This window comes from Adelges cooleyi, unplaced genomic scaffold (genome assembly GCF_023614345.1).
Source record: "Adelges cooleyi isolate 19-005CV unplaced genomic scaffold, UGA_ACOO_1.1 ACOO_flye_CR_arks_rails_tigmint_CR_PRNA_30, whole genome shotgun sequence".
Lineage (NCBI taxonomy): Eukaryota > Metazoa > Arthropoda > Insecta > Hemiptera > Adelgidae > Adelges > Adelges cooleyi.
In genome coordinates this window covers 5,363,364-5,386,302 of record NW_026095971.1, presented here as the reverse complement: position 1 = coordinate 5,386,302, position 22,939 = coordinate 5,363,364, and the positions used below count along the sequence as shown (strand labels likewise).

The 22,939-nt window shown below is 30.2% G+C and overlaps 2 protein-coding genes across 4 annotated transcripts in view; both read right to left on the bottom strand.

The window, feature by feature from the left end:
• Positions 1 to 22,939, bottom strand: part of LOC126837892 (uncharacterized) — a 153,754-nt gene that overhangs the window by 116,589 nt on the left and 14,226 nt on the right. For all 3 annotated transcript variants that reach the window (XM_050571863.1, XM_050571867.1, XM_050571866.1), the window contains exon 2: positions 16,893 to 16,924. The gene's annotated coding sequence lies outside the window, so the exon portion shown is untranslated. The remainder of the gene's footprint in view (positions 1 to 16,892; positions 16,925 to 22,939) is intronic.
• On the bottom strand, positions 551 to 11,120 carry LOC126837893 (uncharacterized). The gene is made up of 2 exons (XM_050571868.1): positions 10,385 to 11,120; positions 551 to 1,331 (listed from the first exon to the last, which is right to left on the bottom strand). The coding sequence occupies exons 1-2, from the start codon at positions 11,019 to 11,021 to the stop codon at positions 736 to 738; spliced, it is 1,233 nt and encodes a 410-aa protein (XP_050427825.1). The 5' UTR covers positions 11,022 to 11,120; the 3' UTR covers positions 551 to 735.

Here is a 22,939-nt window from a genome sequence, read left to right as displayed (position 1 = left end):
CTGTACGTAATGCTGAAACAAATTATCGGTGTTAACAGAGACACCTAGCGGATTTTCCTCTTCTTAATTTGCCCTTATTCCGTCAAAATTAAATTGTAATTAATTGAAAATAATGTTGTACGCACAAAATTGCAAGTTGTTAATATTATTTATTGTTAACTATACAAGAATCTTTTATTTGATTCCTTGAATTCATTCTACATAGACTTTGTTAAATATGCAAGCGTTAAATTTTAATTAAGTATTACATTTAAACATTTATCTACTTTAAAGATGGGTATCGTTTGGTAATTGCATTATTTGTGTTATTAATTTAATAAGAACGATCTGTTTAATCTCGAGACGCCATAATATTATTATATTATAATATTGTACAATAATAATAAAAAAAGGTCTAACTAAATTAGTTATGTAACTGTTTTTTTCCGATCTAGATTGCGATGAAGTTCAAATGGCAAGTATGACTAGTATACATTAGCAGTGTATTCTAATTTATTTCGTAAATAATCTTATTTGTACCAATATAAATAATATGCGTGTACAATGCAAATTTCGTGTTTTTGAGAAAAAATATTTTATTACAACAAATAACAGACATAACATCTCTAAAACTGTAACACAATATTACAGAAATGTATCATACACGTGTGTGCATGCATCAAATCACAGTCGAACCCCGTAGGTAACAATTAATATTAGTTATTCATTCGGTATAAAAATAAGATTTCTGCCTATTTACACGTACTGCCGTTCGATCATGTGTCCTACGATGGACGCGAGCAGGTGGTCCGCTTTGGGTCCACCCGATTCGTTGATCAGTTCGATGCGTTCGTCGTCCGTGCACGTGGTCAACTTCTCTACGTCGGGTGGCGTCGGGTGCACCATTGCTGGCAGGAAGAATGAACAGTGTGCGTATCCGTAGAGGGCGCGAGGTCGCATCTCTTGGTGTACGTCGATCGCGGCCATGCCGGGAAACGCTTTAGCCATGCCGGCCACGTAGGCGGCTATGTACGAATCCCAGTGCAGCCGGCGGTCTTCCTCGGTTGTGTTCAAATACAAGAAAAAGGACAAGTCGACCGCTGGCGACGCGTACCTCGCTTGCGCCGTGTCGAACAACAACACGTCCACGGGCCGACCGGTCTCGTCGTACTTGTAGAGCAGGTTGTTGCGACAAAAGTCGCCGTGGCATAGAACCGCGTTCGGTTCCACTGGTCGTAACAATTCCGCCATGGTTTCACTGTTGCCATCCAACAACGACCGCATCCCGTCCAACCGTTCGGACGGTGTTTCGCTGTTGAGTACATGCGCGCTCAATCCTCTGTGGCCGGTTCCTGCGTGACGCAACACATAATATACAATAACATAATACAATATAGCGACTATAATTAGGCACAATCGGCTTATGACCCGTGGTATATTATGTACAACAGTACACATGACTAGGTTTGGACCGATTTGGACTAGAAAATTTTAAATAGAATACAGTAACCAGCCCTATAAATGCACACTTTAACGATAAAAATAACATTTTGCTACCTCTTCTCTGCCTATACTAGAAATGCTCAAAAAGTATTTATACAAAACTGATTATCGACTACCTAGTCATTGTTTTCATTATTTTACTCTGCTTTTGATTAGTAAATCAAATATGCTGGTCTCCTTTTTTAAAATTAAAAATTACCCTTTACAAAAATATTTTACAACACTAACAATATTAAATTATTGTTGATAATTTGATGAAATAATTATTGTGAACGCAACTTTTTGGATAAAACAATTTATTATTAAATAGAAAAAATGACTGTGATATAAAATACTTAACACCCTGTGCATAATTTTAATGCAGTAGTGAAATAGTAGCATACTATCTGATGATCTACCACGCAATGGTCCGAAACACCAGCCAACAACGGTGAATTACTATAACGTAACATTTAAAATGATAAATATTGTGCACAATATAAAAATCCATAATAGCTTCAAAACAATTATTCCATTTTTTAATTAAGTCTTTATTGGTTGGGTCTGGTTAAGAACTATTGTATTAATTTTTTACATGCATACTTTGATTGTTTCGCATTAAATTAACTAATATTTATTATGTGAAAGCTATTTTGTGAAAACTGCTTAGACTGTTTTAACTTCAAGTGGAATTACTGACGAGTTAAAATATTTTAAGTTTATCTTAAACCGTGGATCCTTATGACTATGTAGCCGAAGCGATTTGCACATTGAAATGCTCATATTCCATTGAAAATTATTATTAGGATATTTCAATAAAATTGATTAATATTGTAACCCGATTATGTTTCGCGCTACAATGAGTTTTTGAGAGAAAGTAATATACGTAAAACTATACATTAAGTTTCCTATTAACATTATTCATTTGCAAAAGTTTTTCAACTGACAATAGCAGGTAACAAGATTATGTTTATAAACGTTTGCCTTGACTTTCGCTTAAATAAGTTCAACGGTTTAAGGTAAGGCAGTTTGACATTATCTTTTGTTGATTAATATTATTGAACACTCTGACGTCCGAGATAAACCTTTTTTATCTAAGCCGCAATGCAATAACGATATATTTTATCTTTATGTACTATGAACTTTATATTATACGTAATATTAATAGGTAAACATATATAACAAATATTGTGATTACACAACAAACATTATATAAATAAATTGAATCATATTATGAACTTTAGTGTAAATCAGATGCTGTAAATATAGAATCAAACGAAAAATAAGTAGTTTTTTCAGTGGTATATTAGACCTAAAAGCCTGACAAAATTACACCTACTTAGGATAGTTCGATCTCAATTCTGTAAGAAAATTCTAATTCATTGACTACTGGGTTATGTAGAACATAGATTTTCATTTAAAATAGCATTGTTGTTCCGCATCGAAGCAGTTTACTGTAATCAATTAATACTTATAATTTGACAATTTTTCTATAATAAAAAAACATTTTTTACATAAAAACACAAAATTTTATACATAATTGAAATTGGACCATTTTAAGTAGTCGAAATTTTGTCAGGGTTTTTTTCTAAGACGTCAAAAAAAAAAATACACCGCATTCGATGCCCTTAAGCCAAATTAAAGACCAACATCACAACCAAAGTAACCTATTTTTCTAAATATTAAAATTGGCATATTTTTACACTCAAATACAGTACAATCTGTCCAAAACAGACTCCAAATTAGGTAAACTTTACTAAATAAGATAAAAAAGTAAAAACGGGTTTGCTCGGTCTCGTTAGGAGAGAAAAAATGTTGTATCAGCTAGAGTTTAGGTGCGTCTGTGACAACCTGATTTTGTAGTTGTAACCACTAAATATAAAAAAAATACTATTCGGTAAAGTAGTTGTTCTTTTAACGTAATCATTAATTAGTCCAAAAATATTATAAAGTAGCCCTAACTTAAATTGGAGAGTTCGACTACAAGAACTGGTTGTCACGGATACGTAACCAAAGTACTCTTAAAGAAACACATTTTTGCCTTTGCTTGAGATTCCATTCTAGACAGAACCAACTGTAAAGTTATTAATTGATAAAACAGAAAATTTACCTTTAAAAACAAAACACGTATTTTTAAAAATATTAGAACAATAATCGTTTGAAACTATCAAAAATATTTCGTTACACAAATCATAATTTATAAACCAAATTTTAATTTTAATCAATGATAAAAAAAAAGTAATCTTTCTGGTTGCATTTTTTTTATTCAAGTACATGAGAAAACTAAAATTCTCCAATAATATTTTTTTACGTCTTTGGATTATAACGTTAGGCTGTAGAAATTTTAAATTATTTCATTTTGTAACAAGCCCTCGCTGTTTGTTGTAGTAAATATTTATATAATATTGTATTAAATAAAATCAACTTGTCGTTTAAAGTAATAAATAAAGGAAGGAACCGATTTTATTAAAATTTTAACACCTAGAGAGTGAAAAAAAAATCATTTGGTTATTATTGTTATTGCAAATAAAGACTAAAGCTACGTTTTTTCTTGCCCACTAAATAAACGCGTTTTATTTGTTCAAACAATTTACGCTTTTAACGTAAAGTATTGTTTGTTTATAATATTGTCTTGTGGTAGAACGACGACTAAATGCTAGGTATTAAGCAACATTTTTCTATTAATACAAATGCTAAACATTCTATGTATAGTAGAAGAGAAAAATAAAAACTACGACAAAGGTAAACAGCGTAAACTATAACGTAATATTGAACTATACACTTAAACATCTCCCCTCATTGGTTTCTTTAAATATTAGTAAAACAAAACAAAATAAAAAAACTATTCAGTATTCAATTACGGGCTACAGACGATGATTATAAAACTATTACTTTTATCTTATTTTATATTGTACATTGAACTAGTTAAATCAGTTATTATATGTATAACCCAGCACATAAGTTCGGCGTACCGAACTTTAATGTCTATAAATGTTAGACATTTAAGTATAATATGTTTAAGATTTAAATTGGCTTATATTTTCTTAATAATTTAAAAAATGTATATTACATGGGAAGCGACTGAGCTATAAAGAGTACGCCTTTGATAAAAAAAATCCATTAGCACTCGAAATGTTAATGAACTACCACAAAGAAAAGATATTTTTTTCAAATGATCTTGCGGTCGTAATTATTTTATTTCTTCTCATTTTATGCGTGTAATAAAAGCGTAAATGTTTCTTACATTTTCAATTTATACAGATTAACATTCAATTGCTTTTCTTACTGATGATTGATTTGACTTTAAAATATAATATCAACTACTCCAAGTCATCAATTAATCCAACCCCACGATAAACTTTCAATTTTTACCTATTGCCATAATAATTGTGTTTCAATTATTGGTAATTTTGAAGATCGGCTATTATTAAAAATACTATCAAAAATCTTTAGTTCATACTCTCTAGTCTCACAATTGTCAAAAAAAAAAAACAATTAATTTAACAGTTTCTAATGTTTTATTCTCCAACGAGATTTCCCAATATACTACATTTGTAGTCTTTATACCTTAATTTTACTTATACATGGTATAAACAACTTGAAGTTATAAAGTACTTAAAAAATATTATGTTGAACTCGTTTTATTTTTGTCCTAGAGAAATGTATTCCCCTCCCTCTCGCTATTGTCAGCTCGGTGGTTTGAAAGTTATTTAATGCGAACAAATAAAAAAAATCATTATTGTAAAGCCAACACGTTCTCAGTTTAATCACGTCTAAGCTTATCTGACTTAAAAAGAATCTCGGGGAATTCAGAACTCATACTTCAAGACCAAAATAACTCGATTACCGTATACGATGCGAGTTTTAAAAAAAAAGTGAATACATAGAAACTACCTTCGACTGTTTCATAAAGTTAATAAATATTTATGTTACATTCGAGTTATTATCATAGCCTTTTAAAACAAAAAAAACGTGTACAAATGGAATTGATATATCTGACCGTAAAAATGTATTGTGCATAGTTAATATAGTATTTTTTATTTGTGCTAACAAATCTGTGCATTACAAATTTTACTACATAATTCCAGTTCGGAGTTGATTAGACAAAATCGAGGTATTAAGTTCAAATAATAAGGTAAGTGTATTGTTTTTTTTTTATCAGAATCTCAGAATGGCTGACAATCAGCATCTTTATTAAAAACTATCGACAAACCGAGCACGAGGACTTTATTTAAAATATTAAACGTGGTATACCGGCCTTTGGTAATCCACTCCAATGCCGTACGCGCAAAATGCTAATATCTTAAATCGTTGTACGTACTCGGGATGCTGGACTAATTGTATTTCCAATTCTAGGTACTCGAATATAATATATACCTACCGTATACTGATCGTCAATTTCTCATACCGTTTTACCGTCTTATTATATGCAAAAATTATACTGCAATGATTGACTATACAAACGTCCCTTGCACATGTTATGTGTACGTACATAACCGTATTATGTGGTAAGCTTAATATATCACGTTCATTTACCAATATTTAATGAATACACAGCTGATGTACAGTAAATATTTATAAACACAGCTTAAATAGATTATGCTTATGGAATTAATATAACTCCGGGCGTCTGCAGTATTATCAAAAGTCCATTTATCTGTAAAAACGGTTCAACGGCTGTCTCTAATTATTTAGTGTAAACGTATTTCTCTTTTTTTGCACAGCGAAAAAGTGGCGTATGCACCTGATTAAAGAGTGATGCACTAGTTAAAAAAATACACTAGCAAAGCCTTTGTCATCTGTGTGTACCCATTTGAAAAACTCTTTTCTCCGTCATATATTATACATTTTGTCACAGTCTAGAAATAATGAACCATGTAAATAATTAAAAAAAAAAAAAAATTTAATAATAATTGTTTGATAAAATGGTGTGTGCCAGTATGTATTTTAAGATTTTGAAACCGCATTTTCATGTAAATACATTTTTTTAAGCATAATAATTCGTTCATACTTATATTCCGTGTACAATCATTATTCTATCAGTGCATTAAAACTGAAAATTGTATTACATTTATAAAATAATTTTAATAATTATCAAACAAAATTTGTTGTAATTTTAGTATAATATATACTAAAACTACAATACATTTTGTATTTTTTAACAATTATATACAGTTCAAAACTGGAAAATGCTAAAGAGCCCTGCTTTTGCCTATTTATTATTGCAAAATAGTATAGAATATATTTAACCAAAAAAATGTAGATTTTTTCCGGAAGTTACATATCTTTTGGTATATTCGGTTTTTACTCAATTCACACGGTTCAATGTCTTTCCTACGAGGGAAATAAAGTATATGAAATACGAAGTGGATAGGGTGATCAATGATACCGAAAACGAAAATAACGTAGTCCGATTGATGGATAGAAGTGCGTAATATACATAATCAAACATCTCTCTCACAATAGAGAGAATGTACAAGTTTGAAAAAATAAATTTATTCGAGCTTGGTAATAATAATACTGATCCTTTACGCTCGGCTTCGGATTTAGGTACCGATTTCAAATTTTCCAGCCCACTACTGATTACAAAAGGTCAAACGTATAAAACAAGGAGTATAATACAGGACGATGTACGAAACTATACTGTGTACGGAAGATACGATTTCACTGGTTTAGTAATTATATTTATCAATATATATATATATATATATATAACATTTAATCGTGTTGCTTATAGGCCGTTGGTAACTATGGAAACAATAGGACACTAAATGTAACATGACGCTAATTTTTGATAGACGTCCAGCCAAAAGATCTGGATTAATCTTACATTAGCAAATAACTATAATTTATAACGTTCAAAATTGTTTGTATAAATCGCAGTAACTAATTTTTATAGTGAAAAAAAACTTCTTACGGGAATAGATTTGACATCTCATAATAATAATAGAATTGTGATGATTTTTTGTGTCATTTAAAAAAGAAAACTACTTATGGCCTAAATGTTGGCATATTTTTCTTTATAAATTAATTTTTAATTACAGTTTTAATCTTGCTTAGCGAGTGGAAGTCTTAAGGACGTTCCTGAAAAATTGGAAAAAAATCATAAGTCTGGATAGGATTTACGTTTGTTGTACTTGGAATAATTTTCTTTAGAATCGGCATTGTTTTAAAATAAAACTACTCTCTTAAGCACAAAGCCTGAATAACTAAAGATCATTACATTTTTGCGAGAAACTGAAAATGTTCATTTCATTTTTTATTCTTATTAATACGTCCATATTGTAAGCTAGCAATTATCCTTCGAGTAACCTAATATAAGTGATGAGTATGATGATGTACAGTAATGATATTAAAATGGCAGAAGGAAATCGTTCCTAAAAGCTCTCAGACGTAATAACGACTTAATATTATTAAAAACGAATTGGAAATGCTTAAATGAGCATTTACATGTTGCAAACGATTAGTGTGACTTAATGTCATAGTATATAGGACATACCGGCAAAGTAAAAGCCGATAGTATAATAGGTAATTGTTTACGGTCTAACCATGTATAATGTGTGTATTACTTGTATAACCTAATTAATTGAATAGCATATATATGTCTAGCATCTATATTTCTTGTCATTTTTCTTACAACAAAGATTTTCGTGAAAAGTCACTCAGTTGATGTCAAGTGAATATATACATTTTTTTTGTATTGCCTTGCAGCAGAAAATAACTTAATGAATTTTAACGGTGTCGTGTGTACCATAAATTCATATCGACTAAAATTTCAAGATTTCTAACCAGAATGGGTTTTACTAGAGTTCATCCTTAAAAGGGAAAAATATCTAATGCCTTTAATTAGAACCGCGAATGGAAATTTCATTTTATTTTATTTTTTAACGAGAGAATGTGTTTTTCATCCTATCCATCATTTACAATTACTAGGCTTTGTGAGTTATATTTTTTTTGTCGAACTTAAGTTAATCCGTTGTTTGTTTTTTTTATTATTACATTTATTATATTTTTGTCATAGCAGATTTTCAAGACCTTATCTATAATGTTGACAATTATAACACTCATACTGTGTTGAAACTATATGGATCACACACTTCAAAATTATTGATCAAATGACAAATTTAAAAATTATAATACAACTATGTGGCAATTTTTTATTTAATATCAATAGATTTGTTGTAATGTAGTTAAGTACTTATTGCAAAAGTATTTTGTAATAAGTACTTAACAGTAGTGTACTAAAATAATGAATATTATTTTATAACTCGGGATATAATTAATGCTATTTTTTCCCCTTAGAGATATTTAAAAAAAATAATATGTTACTGTTGGAAGCATGTATGTTACCATACATTTTCGGTGATAATTGGTTTACCAATTTAAATTTAATCATTTTGGTTTTCTTTTAGTTTAAAAGCCGTGATAAGAGTGAATTTAGTCGCTTTATTACATTGTTTATTAAAATATTTATGACTTCTGATATTGGTTATGACCATATTGTGATAGTAGCCAACTGTACACTATTTAAGTAAAGTCGTTATCTAACCAAGGCTATTAAATGTACACCATACATAATTTATAAATAATTAATACTCAAATGATGATGATATTATTCCACCTTAGCAAACAACTACAAAAATATTTACTTGTTTATCTCTAAATTTTACAACGCCGACTTATCTCGTGTGTTGTTTCTAGTTCTAACAGTGTATAATTAATAACATTTCACTATAACTTTGCTTTAACCAGCAATTCAACCGATACGACGATATTTATAAATTATTTATTTTTTGTACTGTATAGTTCAAAGTCAACAAAATTTAGAATAATTATGTTTCATTTATTCAATTTAAAAAGGTGTTTTAAGAATTCTAATGGCTCAGCTTAACAGTTATTTTTTTTAAATAAATTAAAATAATAACAAGAATAATTTTGATTTCAAAACTACGAGTGTGTGTGGAAATATCACTGAATATATTTGACAAATTTCCAAAAAATCCATTTAAAAAGTATTTTTTTAAACTATTCTATGTATAAATTACTTCTTATATACATAAAATAAATATGTATTACAGTTTGACATTTAGTTATGATATGAAGCTGAGAATATATTAGTTTTACAACGATTTATTTATTGTAAAGCAATTTTATAAAACCTTGTTACTCAGAAATATGCCTAACTAATGACTATATTATCAATCTAAAATGGGTTGCCAGTTTGTTCGGAAAATCGAATGTAATAGCAAACCCGACCACACAGAGTTGACTTTTGGTTACATTAGAAAATATATTTTAATTCAAATTTCAAATATTTTATATGTTAAGTTAGAATGTCAAATTGTTCGTTATATAACAGCGTTTTTAAAATTCTAGCTGAATCTCATAAAAAAATTCGTTTTTATTCATTATTAACTCAGAAGGTTTTAAACTTTAGAAAGTGTATACATTTTAGCTATATTTAATAACATATTAAATCCTAATTATTTATTAATATTTTGAATTAATAAAGTGACAAAACAAATGTTTTGAATTTTTAAATGTGTTTTAATAAGCGTGAAATAACATACAGTGGAATATAATATATTGAGAATAGATGTTAGACTTCATTCTAAACATGTTGTATATTTATTTTCATGAGACCAGAGTATTGTTTCTTTTTTTCGATCTATAAAGTTAACAAGTATCCGAATATCTAATGTAAATTTCTCAAAAGTTTAGAATTGTTTTCAAACTAAAGTGTACCCTTATCGTGTAAAAGACAAGTCATAATATACCACAGAGCCAAACCTAAAGCTAAAAAGCCAAAGCTAAACGAAGTTTGTACAATTGGAAAGAAGGCCGGAAATTGGAGCAGTTAAAGCATAGATTAGATAAAACTGTTTTATCTAATTTGTGGTTAAAGTTCAAATAATTTAGATACCTGCCAAGAACCGCGGACTCTTGTACCAGTAGCCTTCGAACCATTCGGTCTCGGCTAGCAGACCGACAAGATCGAGGAACTTCTGACGCCCGGTTTCGCTGGCCTTGGCCGCGTAAGAGTACCCGTGAAAAGCGCCCAACTTGCGCAACGCCAGTTCCACGTGATGCTTGTCCAAAAATAATCGTTCGTCAGACAATCGGTACCCGGTCGGAGTCATGTTCTGGACAACGATTACCTGGTATTCGTTGACGTCGCCGTTTGCGCCGGAATTACCGTCAAATGTGACATTGGAATAGACGAATCTAGGAAACAGCGCAGACAACGGAACGGCGCCGGACGCCCGGGCTAGTTCCGGCAACAGTTTGGCGTAGAAGACGTACTCGTTGTAGAATTTTTGATGCATGTTCATCATGGCAGACAGCTGAGCGTTACTGTTTTTGAACTTGATCACCACGGCATGCCGGTCGCCGGTTTTCGTTGTGACCGTGCCGAACAGTATGTCTGACGCGAAGTGATCGGCGGCCACCGAATTCGCGTCTACATCAAAATCTTCGTATTCCACATTGACACCGAACGCCCCCTCGGCGGCGGCTCTAGGGAATAGTTTGGTTTTTAAAAAATGCACGCGACCCGACATGACACGTTCGGACACTCACTATAGACACTTCGGCGAGCGTGAGCAGTTGAACACTGCAAGCGGCGGGCCGTCGGTCTTTCCATCGCAGTCGTCGACAACCGGTTACATAATAATATCAAGGGCCATATTATCAAGCAACGCTCTACCGACGGGACGTCCAATGGTTCCCAACCTATCATGAAAATCCTACCGCACTGCGCGTACGCTCGTAGTTACCAGCAGGCTTACGCGCTCGCCGTTCGTTTAGAATTTATTGCGAAAACCGCAATAATATAATAATGTGGTTTATTATTTATTAACATATATCAGACATCCGTAGCAGTATATATATATATATATATATATATATAATACACACAACACAACGACACGAGAAGGTACATAACGGTTTAATAAACACGGCACCTACGCGCGATCGACGTTCAAACGTTTAACGCCGTTGTAAATTATAACTAGCGCCCTCGCTCTTTTTACCCCAAAAACGACACTTCGCTTACGTTTGAGTTATGGTTACTGTGGTAGGATTTGTTCTCCGTCTGTGCACCGTTTGTATTACAAGTTACAACCGAGCTCGTAAAATATTACTATTTATTTGTATAATATACATATTATACATACAAGCACTTTTATTTTAATTTTTTTTTTACTCATTATTTGTTATATAACGTCTATAAAATTAATGTACATAACAAGCGTATTGCTAAAGGATTTGTATTTACAAAAGCGAATGTGTCATGAGATAAGAAACCGCACACCGACGACATTTCACGGTAATTTTTTTTTTTTTATTATGTATTTTTTTAGTTTATGTTTACTATTGCAATATGTCTCGGCACTATTTACGTTTTAATGTTTTAGGATGGTTTCCTAGCATGTTAGGTAAAGCAGGATTTCTTACCAGAATATTTTTCAACATTTCCATTGATGGGGAAAATACGATAACCTTAAGGTTGCGTTGGAAATATAATATCATCAGCCTAGTTAGCAAAGTGCATTAACTCCAGAAAAATCAATTTTCGGTACATTACACTATTTAAAGGAAAAATTAAAAATTGACTCAAAACTAGTTTAGAGGTCAACCAGTCAAAATTTCCAAAATTGTATGTATACATTAGTCGTTACCATTTATATTTCAAAAGTACCCCCTACCCTAAATCTAGCTTCTGACTTGAATAAATACAAAAACTTTAAATTATTATTATTTAATAAAAATCAAAATGCTTTTACACATGTAATTTTATACAAATTTAGTATATCATCAAAAAATCATGTGGGCCATAAAATTCTGAAGACTCCTGTAAAAGTATTGGCAAAATAAATGGTTTGTTGGACAATATAGATCTATTTCATTAAATTAATCATATCTATCAGTATACCTTAGTTTACTGATTTATGATAGTTGTATACAAAATTAAAATGATTCCGAAGATGGAATCTATATACATAGACCTGACATAATGACAACTACATATATGAAAGATTTATTGATTCATCAAATATTAATGAATCTTTACTAACTTATCAAATAACTGATCGACTAGTTGTTTGTCATAAGGCACGATAAAAGTTAGGACTGTGTCGCTGTATAATTTATTATCGAATGACATTGTAACTTTTTTTTATAATATTATACGGGATATTGAAAAATATTTATAGTAATTGATAAGTACAAAGAATAAGCAACATTAAAATGCATAGATAATCGGGATCCAGTAAAATTAATTTATAATGTATTATATCTCGTTTACATTCAGCCATTGCCATTGCTCCTCGTGCTGCTTAATTTACCTCCCAAAATACTTCGAAGGCAGTGAGTGTTGACATTGCCCATTGTTTACATTAACCGGTTAGGTTGCTGCACGCACTGCTGAAAAACCCGCCGTTGGAGGGAGCGTCGGGCAGGAACATGGCCAGCGCGAGTGACGTGTTTACATACTCGCGCTGCCAATTTTCATGCTCACTTCCTTGCTCATTGCCACGGAAGTGGGCTGAATGCAAACGAAGTATTAATTTTCAACCAAAATTTTGTAAATTTTAAATAGTCAGACAAATTGGACTCATCTGGACCGCTTCGTTACTATTTAATTTTACCGAAATGCAAATTTCATACGTACATAGGATAATACCAATAATAACAGTGTCGCGATATCAATACGGTAGTTATTTACTAAATCTATTACTGATATCTATGTTTTACTAAAGAAATTAAAAACACAAAATTTCACTCACTTAAGTTTTACAATTGCATACGTAATAAAACAACGTATATAATATTAATCGCCCGAGAACGATATTTTGACCAAGGCTAAATTTCACAAGCATAGAGCGTTCTAAATAATTTGTTAACACATGCAAAATACATGATGATATTACAGTAAATTACCCCGGGACCCGCGCTATATTATATATTCAAAGCGCTCACGCTCTCAAAGTATAGACACATACATTAAATTATAAGTAATCAGAATCTTGCGCAGTATGTATTTGTTGGCAATTAACAGAAGGTCTAACCGGATTTAACAATTAATGATCAAACTAATGCAGAATGCTTATACATGTATCATACAAAATTAAAACTATTATATAGGATTTAATGACCAATAATAATAATAATACTGTATGTCATAAGATTGTGAAATATTTCACATAGAAAATAAAAAACCTGTGTAAATCATATAGGCAAAAAGCGTTTATAATGACTTTTTTCCATTATCTACTTTTCGAACCGGAACCGCTATAAGAACTACAAGAGAATAAGCCGGTGCTTGGGGTGCAATTAAATTGTACGGTGCGTAGGCATCTTTTGTTGACATAGTTCGGTGTTGTGTTTACTAAGTTTTAAGAGAACAGAAGGTTGTTTAAGGAAAATCTTGGATACGGAGCTAGACGAAACATATACCGACACAATGACAGATAAATACCGTTAGGTCTAGTATTTAACCTAATGAAAACCAGAAAAAACTCAAGAATACATAGCATAATAATTAATCTTGATCTTTGTATTAATGTCAACATCATTTTTGTTTAATAAATATTTTCGAGGCCGTTTACAAAATGTTAACTATTGATTTTACACTAAAAATTCGTTATTTTTTGTCCTCTTAAGATAATTTTATAACAGTTTTCAGAATTTAAGGTTATGCTATTGATTTGTATGCTAACCAATAATTACATAAATAAAATGATAACTGTTATACTAATGAATGAATGAAAATGAATGCTTAATAAAAAAAGTTAATAATTTCGTTTCATTGAAGAATAAATTTGAGACAATAATTGCTGTTATAGTAAAACATTACGATTTTTAGTAAAGAATAAAAGAGTAGTCAGTAAAGTATTTTTAAAAAAAAATACATTAGTCTATACGATTATTTTGGTAGCAATACTATCATATCAACGCTCACGAGTCACGACAGAATAAGACCAATTACAAAATTTTGGTTCGCTTCAAGCAATTTAAAAAAAACTTAAAATTTCCCATGCTAATCAAATATAAAAAAAAAATCCAAAGAAGAACTTATTGTTAAGCTAGTAATCTAAAATATTTAATATGCTACAAATTTCTGTTTAAAAGTTTGCCCAGACCTTTGAACAGAAAAATGTGATGGATCGTACTCAGTTTTCTTATATCAACATAATTATTCCTATTTACTTATTAACTGAATTTACTTATTTTGTATTTATCAGTTACCTGCAATAGTGACATAATTAGAGATTGTCGATGAGAAGGTGTTAACATTTATCTGTTTTTAATTACAGTAATCAAAAAGAAAAACTTAAGTTAAATAATAAATTAGGGTACATAATATGTTTCAATCATTGGTTTTCAAATATTTTATCGTTGGTTTAGTGTTTAAATTGAAGTGGCCTAAAATTAAAACGGTCGTTATTCGTTTTGGTCAAAAACTATGCGGGTCAAAAAGGTGTAAGTATATTTTAGCCGATCTAATTCCGCATTATACTTTTTTATGCTACTCTTGAAAAGTTGGCATAATAGCTTACGTATTGACTGGTTCTGAGGTATAGATATGTTGACACTCGTTACCGATAATATAATGTGTGTGAAAATCACGTCAACCGGTGCAGCACTCACTTAGTAAAAATCAATAATATTGCAGACATATTGTCTTTATATAATATTCTTTATGGCTGGGTCAAATAGATTCTGGAAACAAAAGTAACAAACATGTTTTGGACGTACGAATTGAACAACCATCCAATTGTAAATACAACAATATGTTTGGAACAGGAGTACACCTAGCTGGTTCGTTTACAAGAACTAATGGCCTTGCCTCTCTGTTAGATTTGGCAAGTGCCCAGAAAAAAACCCAAACACTGTTAATCGAAACATCAAAGCTCGTCCATGTCAGTTATCATTAAAGTAGCAACCATATATCTATACCGACATACCTTTAACGTTGTATTAACATGGGAATTATAAATATAGTATGAAAGATATAGATCAGAAATGGATCTAAAGTTTGGGTTATAACATACAATATATATATATGTTGTATTCACAACGTTCAAAATATAAATGAATAATAAGTTATTCATATATACATTATTTTTATATATATATATATATATATATATATATATATAGAAAAGTTACAACGGCAACCAACTATTATAGACAGACGATCAACCTTAATAATATTAAGTTAAGTTATTATTTTTTTTGTAAAAAATGTACGTTTTTATGTGAGCTTAATACCTGTACACTTATGCATTTTACCAAAAACATTATAAGTTTTAAAGTATCACTTTGTCGTTCTTGAATAAAAAATTCCCAAATTTCCATAAAACTAACTTTAGTATATGGAGGAAATGTGACAAAATGGAATTTATACAAGTATAATACATTGAATAAATACGAATATAAAATACATACAAAAACTACGGCATTGTAAAAATCGACACAAAATAATCGCCAACAAAAATCGATGTAAAAAAAGTCACAGAAGAAGTACAGAAGAGAAAAAAAGCAAAAACCTATTTACAGTATACGTATCTCAACAGTTCCATAACCTACCAAGTTGTTAAAACTTAAGAGCTTAAAAAAAATTGACTACTTTGATAATACTCATGTTATTGGTCCTTTTTTTCCTTTTAAATCGTACTTATACTTACACTTGAATTATGCAATATACAGGTTATAAGTTTAACCAATGGATATCGAGCCAATAAAACTAGGGGTTAGAGGTGGAACCATTGCTTTTCTTAACTAGTTGGTCATTATTGTCCTCGCTTTGGGTTGTGATAAAACAATTCAGGTAGAAGTTACGGCATATCTAGATAAATTGGCACAGTTCTCTTTTAGCGTTAAAAAACAAAGGGTTATATTCACAAGTCTAATTTTCAGACCTTAAGCTCTCAAACTACACGTAAGAAGCGAAATAAATTCGTACTTTCACTGGGGGAAGGGCTTTTGATACTTTTTTGGATAGTCAATAGACAAACAATACACATTGATAATACTTTCTAAATCTTGTTCTATACAAATTTGGTACTAATTCGATTATTTCAAAAAAAGTTATAGTGCGTCATAGTCTTAAGTTGAAAATGATGTACATTTTTTTGGTGTTTTTCTTGATTTTGAAAGGGATGGGATGATTTTTTTTAATTTTTGGGCTAAGTATCTTTCCAGTACGATTTCTGATGTGTGTTGTTGGTAACATGAAACTAATACATTTAAATGTTTAACATATATATGTTAAATCAGTATTTGAAAAAATAGATTTTTTTACTATATGCTGTAAATAAGAAGTCGACAAATCAAAGTATCAGCTCGCAAATTAATAGCTCAACATAAACCAAAAAATGAATGACTATAATCACTAAAGAGTAAAAAATAATTAAGGTACTTACTTATTTGCTGAAATTCTGTGACTTCATAAAACCTAAAAAAATAATAATAAATTGATAAAAATATGTTTACTTCTAGTTCAATACTGAAATTAAATTTAGTAGTACAAAAACTAAACAGGCAATTAATATGCGTGTACATATTATACATATTTATTGTAATGGTAATACCAATTTTTGGCAAAAATGAGATAGACACCTAAACATATAAATTAAAACACCCTTTATATTTTATATTGTATGAAAAACATATAAAAATTGTATACATTAATGGCATATTTTAAGTCCTCCAACGTCAAAACAATACATATCTGACTTCCAATATTTGTAGGTACACTATGTGTATAATAAGCTTTAAGGTATTTATTTTAATACACATAACTAACATTTTCAATAATATACACTTTTGTGATATGACACCTGTGGACTTTTTTTTTAATAGAAAAATATTGACAATTTTTAGAAGGGTTTTTGTGGTTTTCCAAAACGTTCAAATTGACAACTTTTTTTGTAAACCGCCATTTTTAACGACCGTTTTCTAACCATAAGTAATATATAGGTATAATTCTTCTTCTAAACGTGTCCAAGCTATAATATTAAGTATAATAAAATGACGAAATACTGATAATTGATTTATAAGCCGCTTAAAACAAAAAATGTTTTCGAATTTTTTAAAATTTACCATACCGTGGCATAATTTTCATAATAGGCGTTCTACAACGGTTTAAGCTGAATTCATTAGTATAACAGTGATAAACGACACTGTTTCGGTCACTGGAACGTTGCTCCCGAGACCAGCGGTAACCGTGTTTTATTTATTAACAGTAACACAAAGCGGTCGTGGGGCTGTAAATCACGGGTCGCGCGCATACACACCCCCAACGGCGACCTCTGTGCACGAGGGATCTTGTTTCATCTTTTTCTTCGTCTCTTTTACTAGATGTGTGCTTCTTCCGCCCCTTATTTTCCTTTGCTTCTCTTTTGCGTTTGTCGCCATGACCTGCCCTGACTCGATTTCGATGATAATAATGTACTGTGGCGACACTTACACACGTTAGCTACTCCCGGTTCAGTATACCCACTTGGTTTGTCGCACAAATGAGACGGAACGCGTTGCTCATGGTTTATTGCTGCGCCTTCTAGGTACACCACACCTGCACCCCTCGAATGTATTCATATATACTCAAGAGATTTCCCCACCGGGCCACGCAGCAACATTATTAAAAGACAATTTTTACTTCCCCCTCTTGGATCTAACCCCGACGAGATTTCCAAAAGAATATTTGTGTGCCTCCTTCTTTTTTATAAATACCTGTGATTACGCTATTCTCGCCTAGGCTTAACACAACATTTAGTTGATTATATAAATACTTTGGGAATTTCCAAAACTACAAACATCGGTTCAATCAATTCAATAACAATATACAAAATGTGACCTACAATTTAATATACTTTATTTTTGTCTTGGGAATTTTGAAAAATAACGGCATTGATAAAACGTTACCAAGCCATTCAAAATAATAATTCAAAATAAGCGGCAATGTATTATTTTATTGAAAAAGAAATGCATTAATTTAACAGCAGAATTGTATGCATGAAATATTAAACATTATAAGTAAAAAGAGACAATATTGGTGAAAATAACATCTTAAAAATAAAAAAATTAATTTAGATAGTTGTTGTGACCAATAAAAAATGACAGAAAATTACTTTTAACCCATCAGACCTAACATTTGTTTTTCGGGTAAAAATTTTTTTTTACTAAAGTTAAGTTGTAGGTCATTAAAAAGTCAAATTTGAATTTTTTTGTTTTTTTATTCAATGATATATTGCATTGTCCATGTACAGGAGAGCTGGGGTATTGAAGGAGTCTTTATGTTGCCCAATAGACGTGGGGTATGGGTTTATATGGTAGCTAAAAATAATTTACAAGCAGTTCCAACACTTTTTATAAAAATGTATTAGAGAAGATGAATAACAGTAATAAACAAAATTATCCTTTGTATATTCACAAATTTAACTAATTAAGAACAAAATATTAATATATTTAATAACAATATAATATGTTAACAACGTACGTGGGGGCTGGGACTCAACTGTTTCTTTATTACTGGAAACTATTATGCGTATTTGGTAGTGATAAAGAAACAGTTGGGTCCCAGTCACTTCGTTACACCAGGGTATAAATCATACGGATTTCCGCACAACTGGAAAAAAATAAGGAACTATTGACAGTTTTTATAGTTTTGCTAACTAATATATCACCAAAAAAAAAAAAATCCCAGATTTTACTGTTAAAAATTGAATACATCATGGGTGGATATATAAAATTGTTGTTGGTCAATTCTTCCATTAGCCAGTTGCTTCCAAAAAAGATTAAATATTTTGTTATCAGCTGATTAATATTAGGATAGGATAGGTGACCACCCGGGATTTTTAACGGTGCCCCTTGTCATGTCCCCACCGCACGTGCTCCACATCTACATAAACCCAACCAAAAACTCAAGACCAATCAACCCACAGTTATTACAAAAGTGGCCAAAGTTTAGGAAAAAAACAAATTTGCTTATGTATGTTCAATGTATCGATTGATAAACAAAATTTAAATTAACACTTTTCGACTAAATCTATGAGTCCATTTAATCTTTTCTCGTATACAATAATAATTATTGATATTGATTCGAGGTCAAATTAATTACGCCCCTTCTAACAACGTGAAGTTAGTTTCATTAAGCTCCATTAGTTTTAAACGGTTGAGTATGAACAGGAAGGATGCCATGCCTGAAGAGAATGATGGCAATAAACTAATGAATATTTAGGGTAGGTAGCTAATAAAACGAGAAAAAAACGCAGTAAGTATTGCTAATAAACTCAGTAGATAGTAACGACACCATAAAATTTAAAACTAGAACAAACGTTCATTTTTAACAAGGCAATCGCATTAAGTAATGCAAGTTGTGAATGGTTCCGATTTTTTAATTCGATAAATAACAAAATAAAAATAATTAAGAAAAGCTAATCGTAAAAACGTTAATCGATTTAAAACATTTTTCGAAAAACTGCACATAAACGATCGTTGACAACAATTATTTTTTAAAATATCTACATGCACATAATAACGGAAATCAATCACAGCGTTGTTCTGATTTATCGTTCTATGAAAAAACTAGACTATAAATCATTTTACGTGGCATGTAAATTGTTCCGTGAATTGAAATGTTCATAAAATATAGGGTGGTGTTAACACGTTACATAAACGTAACATATCGAAAAATTTGAGTGATGTCGCGACATTATAAAATATTTAGCGTTAAATGTAATACTTAGCGGTAAATAACTGAAATTAGTACGTTAAATGTAATTTATATAAAATAATAATAATAATAATTTTTTAAAACTTTATATTGATTATAATTATAATTAAATACGGTGTTTTTCCTGTATTTTATTATTTGAGGATCTGGTTTCAAAGCATATTATTCATACTCTTAACTCTAACACGATCAATGAGCAACATAGTTTTCGAAATTCAAGATATGCAGCTACTAATTTCACAGACATTTCTAAGGACTTTAATACTGTCAGTCATACTATCCTTAAAGATAAACTAAGATTTTTTGGTATTTACAACCCGCTCTTATCATGACTTTCTTCATATTTTTCTAAGCGTTCACAAATAGTTAAGAAAAAAATTATTATTCTTCTTCATTTCAACAAACTAGTAATGAACCTCAAGGTTGCCATTCGGTACCTATCTACTTTCTTATTTATACTAATGACATTTCCTTTTCATAATAAAAATGTTCCTATTCGCTGATGAATGATAATCTTCGTATCGTCAAATGTTCAATCCGCGAATTATAAAAAAAGGTAAATTTATATCTTTTAGTCAATCCCGTTCTAATACATATTTTATCTGAAACATAAATAACGCCTTCTTAGAGTGTGTTTTCAGTTATTGTCCCGAATTCCTTAATCGCTTGTCCATTTTAGTTCCTCAACTATCCAACCGTTCACCGAACAACTTTTATTATAATCTTATTCAGTGAGCCAACTACTCGATGAACAGTTCGATATGCCGTGTTATGTATCTTTCAAATAAATATCATATGTACATTTTCTCGCTTTTAAATCATTGCCCTGTTTTAAGTAATATTTAAATTTGGCACGTGTGCCCCCCTTCCTAAAAATGGAGAAAAAGGCGATGTAATGACATCCGGAAGAATAGCTCTTAGTTAAGTACGCCAGAGTTATTCTACATTATTTTTTTAGGGAAGCACCTCAGAGGAAATTTAGTTATATACACTATATTTCACATTGCCACATTATAATTGATTGAAACCGTCCAACAGAAAATAACATTCAATAAAACAAAGGTTTTAAACATAATGTAGACATAATGTATAATGTAGACAAATATATTGAAAATATAAGTTCAAATTAAGAAGAAAATGTTTTAATTATAAGCAAAACCCTTACCGTTGATTATGAAACTCAAAATTAGTTTCCTTAATATATTTTTTTTTTTTTGTAAAAGGTTTCGGTAATATATACAACCTCATATTTTACAAGAAATGCTAATATTTCAAAGTAATAGGTTTTATCGATTTTTTAATTCCTTAACTTTGGATGACAAATGAGTTTAAAGCCTTCAAAACCTCTATCTGTTGATGAAGTTTTTCCGGTTTTTTGCCTGCCTATGGGTAAGCACACTGATAACGTATAACGCTAATCACCGGATATAAGGCTTTTCAAGCGTGAAAGGGTACTAAGAAGATACGAAACGTGTAGGTTTTTTTTAATCACATGACACTGTACTTTTTTGTTTTTTAATATTAATCCTTTTACAATTAAATGCCGTTTAAATCCATTTTTCAAATTAGATGAATTAATTTTCTGTTTTTTTTTAATTTATTATTATTACACGATGACATTTTTTTAATAGATCATCTTGTTTTTTAAGTTCATTACGAAAATATCTAATAAATGTCATTAATTTGTATTTATACAACTTAATTTAATATAACTTGTTACTTATATCAGAATACTGACTCTCACTGAGAAAACTCGTATGAAAGACCATAAACTTTTTCTATACCATAATTTGAGTTAATATGTCAAATCTTCAAATGATAATATTTTGAGTAATAATCTCAAGTATTTTGTATAATACTTATATTAAGTAACTAGTCAACTTATTAAATTAAATAATAAATTCATTTTTTAGACACACCCTGCACAAACGCAGTACCATCATTCTTACTATTTTTTGGGCAAAGTCAATTTATTATTCAGTCTCCAATTGTAGATGCATTTAATTATTATTAATTATTTTTTTTTATTCTTATAAATCAAAATTCATTATTAATATAATTTAAGATACATTTAATTAATTATTAAGTACAATTTAGAAGTGATAACTAAGAGCAATACATATTTTAAATGTAAAAACCAAAATTGTATTATTGAAGTATAATGGGATACATTTAGATACTTAAACCAGCGTTGTTGGTAGATTTGAGAGAAAATACGTTTGTAGCTGCTTACAAAATTATGTTTTTTTTTTTTTAATTTCTCCGCATAAATGTCAGACAATAGAGAATAAAACCGTTATGTAAATTGTGGATAACAATTAAGAAGCCAGCAAATTTTTTGAGGATGAAATCATTGGTCATATTCATAGTCATTAAAATAATCGTCAATGTAGCTTGAATAAAGTTGCTAGTTAATTATGGTAAAAAAGTAGAATAGTAAGGATTTTATGAAATGTTGGAATAATACTATGATGGAAATAGCTGTTAATATATTATAAATAAGTTAATGAAAATGTTAAAAATAATAGGTTTACAAAAATAAAGGTGCAAGTGTTGTAATTTTGAGGTTAAAATTTTAGTTACCTGTATTGAAATAACAGGACCTAGGAAATAATTTTGTCCGAGGACACATAACGCTATAAGATGTAGGGAAAAAATTATTTTTAAAAAAGAATATCTAATGTTGAGAAAAGGACAATTCGATTGTGTTTCGGAAAAACTAGTCAAGTCTAAAAT

Coding starts and splice junctions, on each gene's coding strand:
- LOC126837893 (XM_050571868.1), bottom strand. CDS start 11,021: ATGTCGGGTCGCGTGCATTTTTTAAAAACCAAACTATTCCCTAGAGCC. Junction 1,332..10,384: donor GAGTCCGCGGTTCTTGGCAG/GTATCTAAATTA, acceptor TGCGTCACGCAG/GAACCGGCCACAGAGGATTG.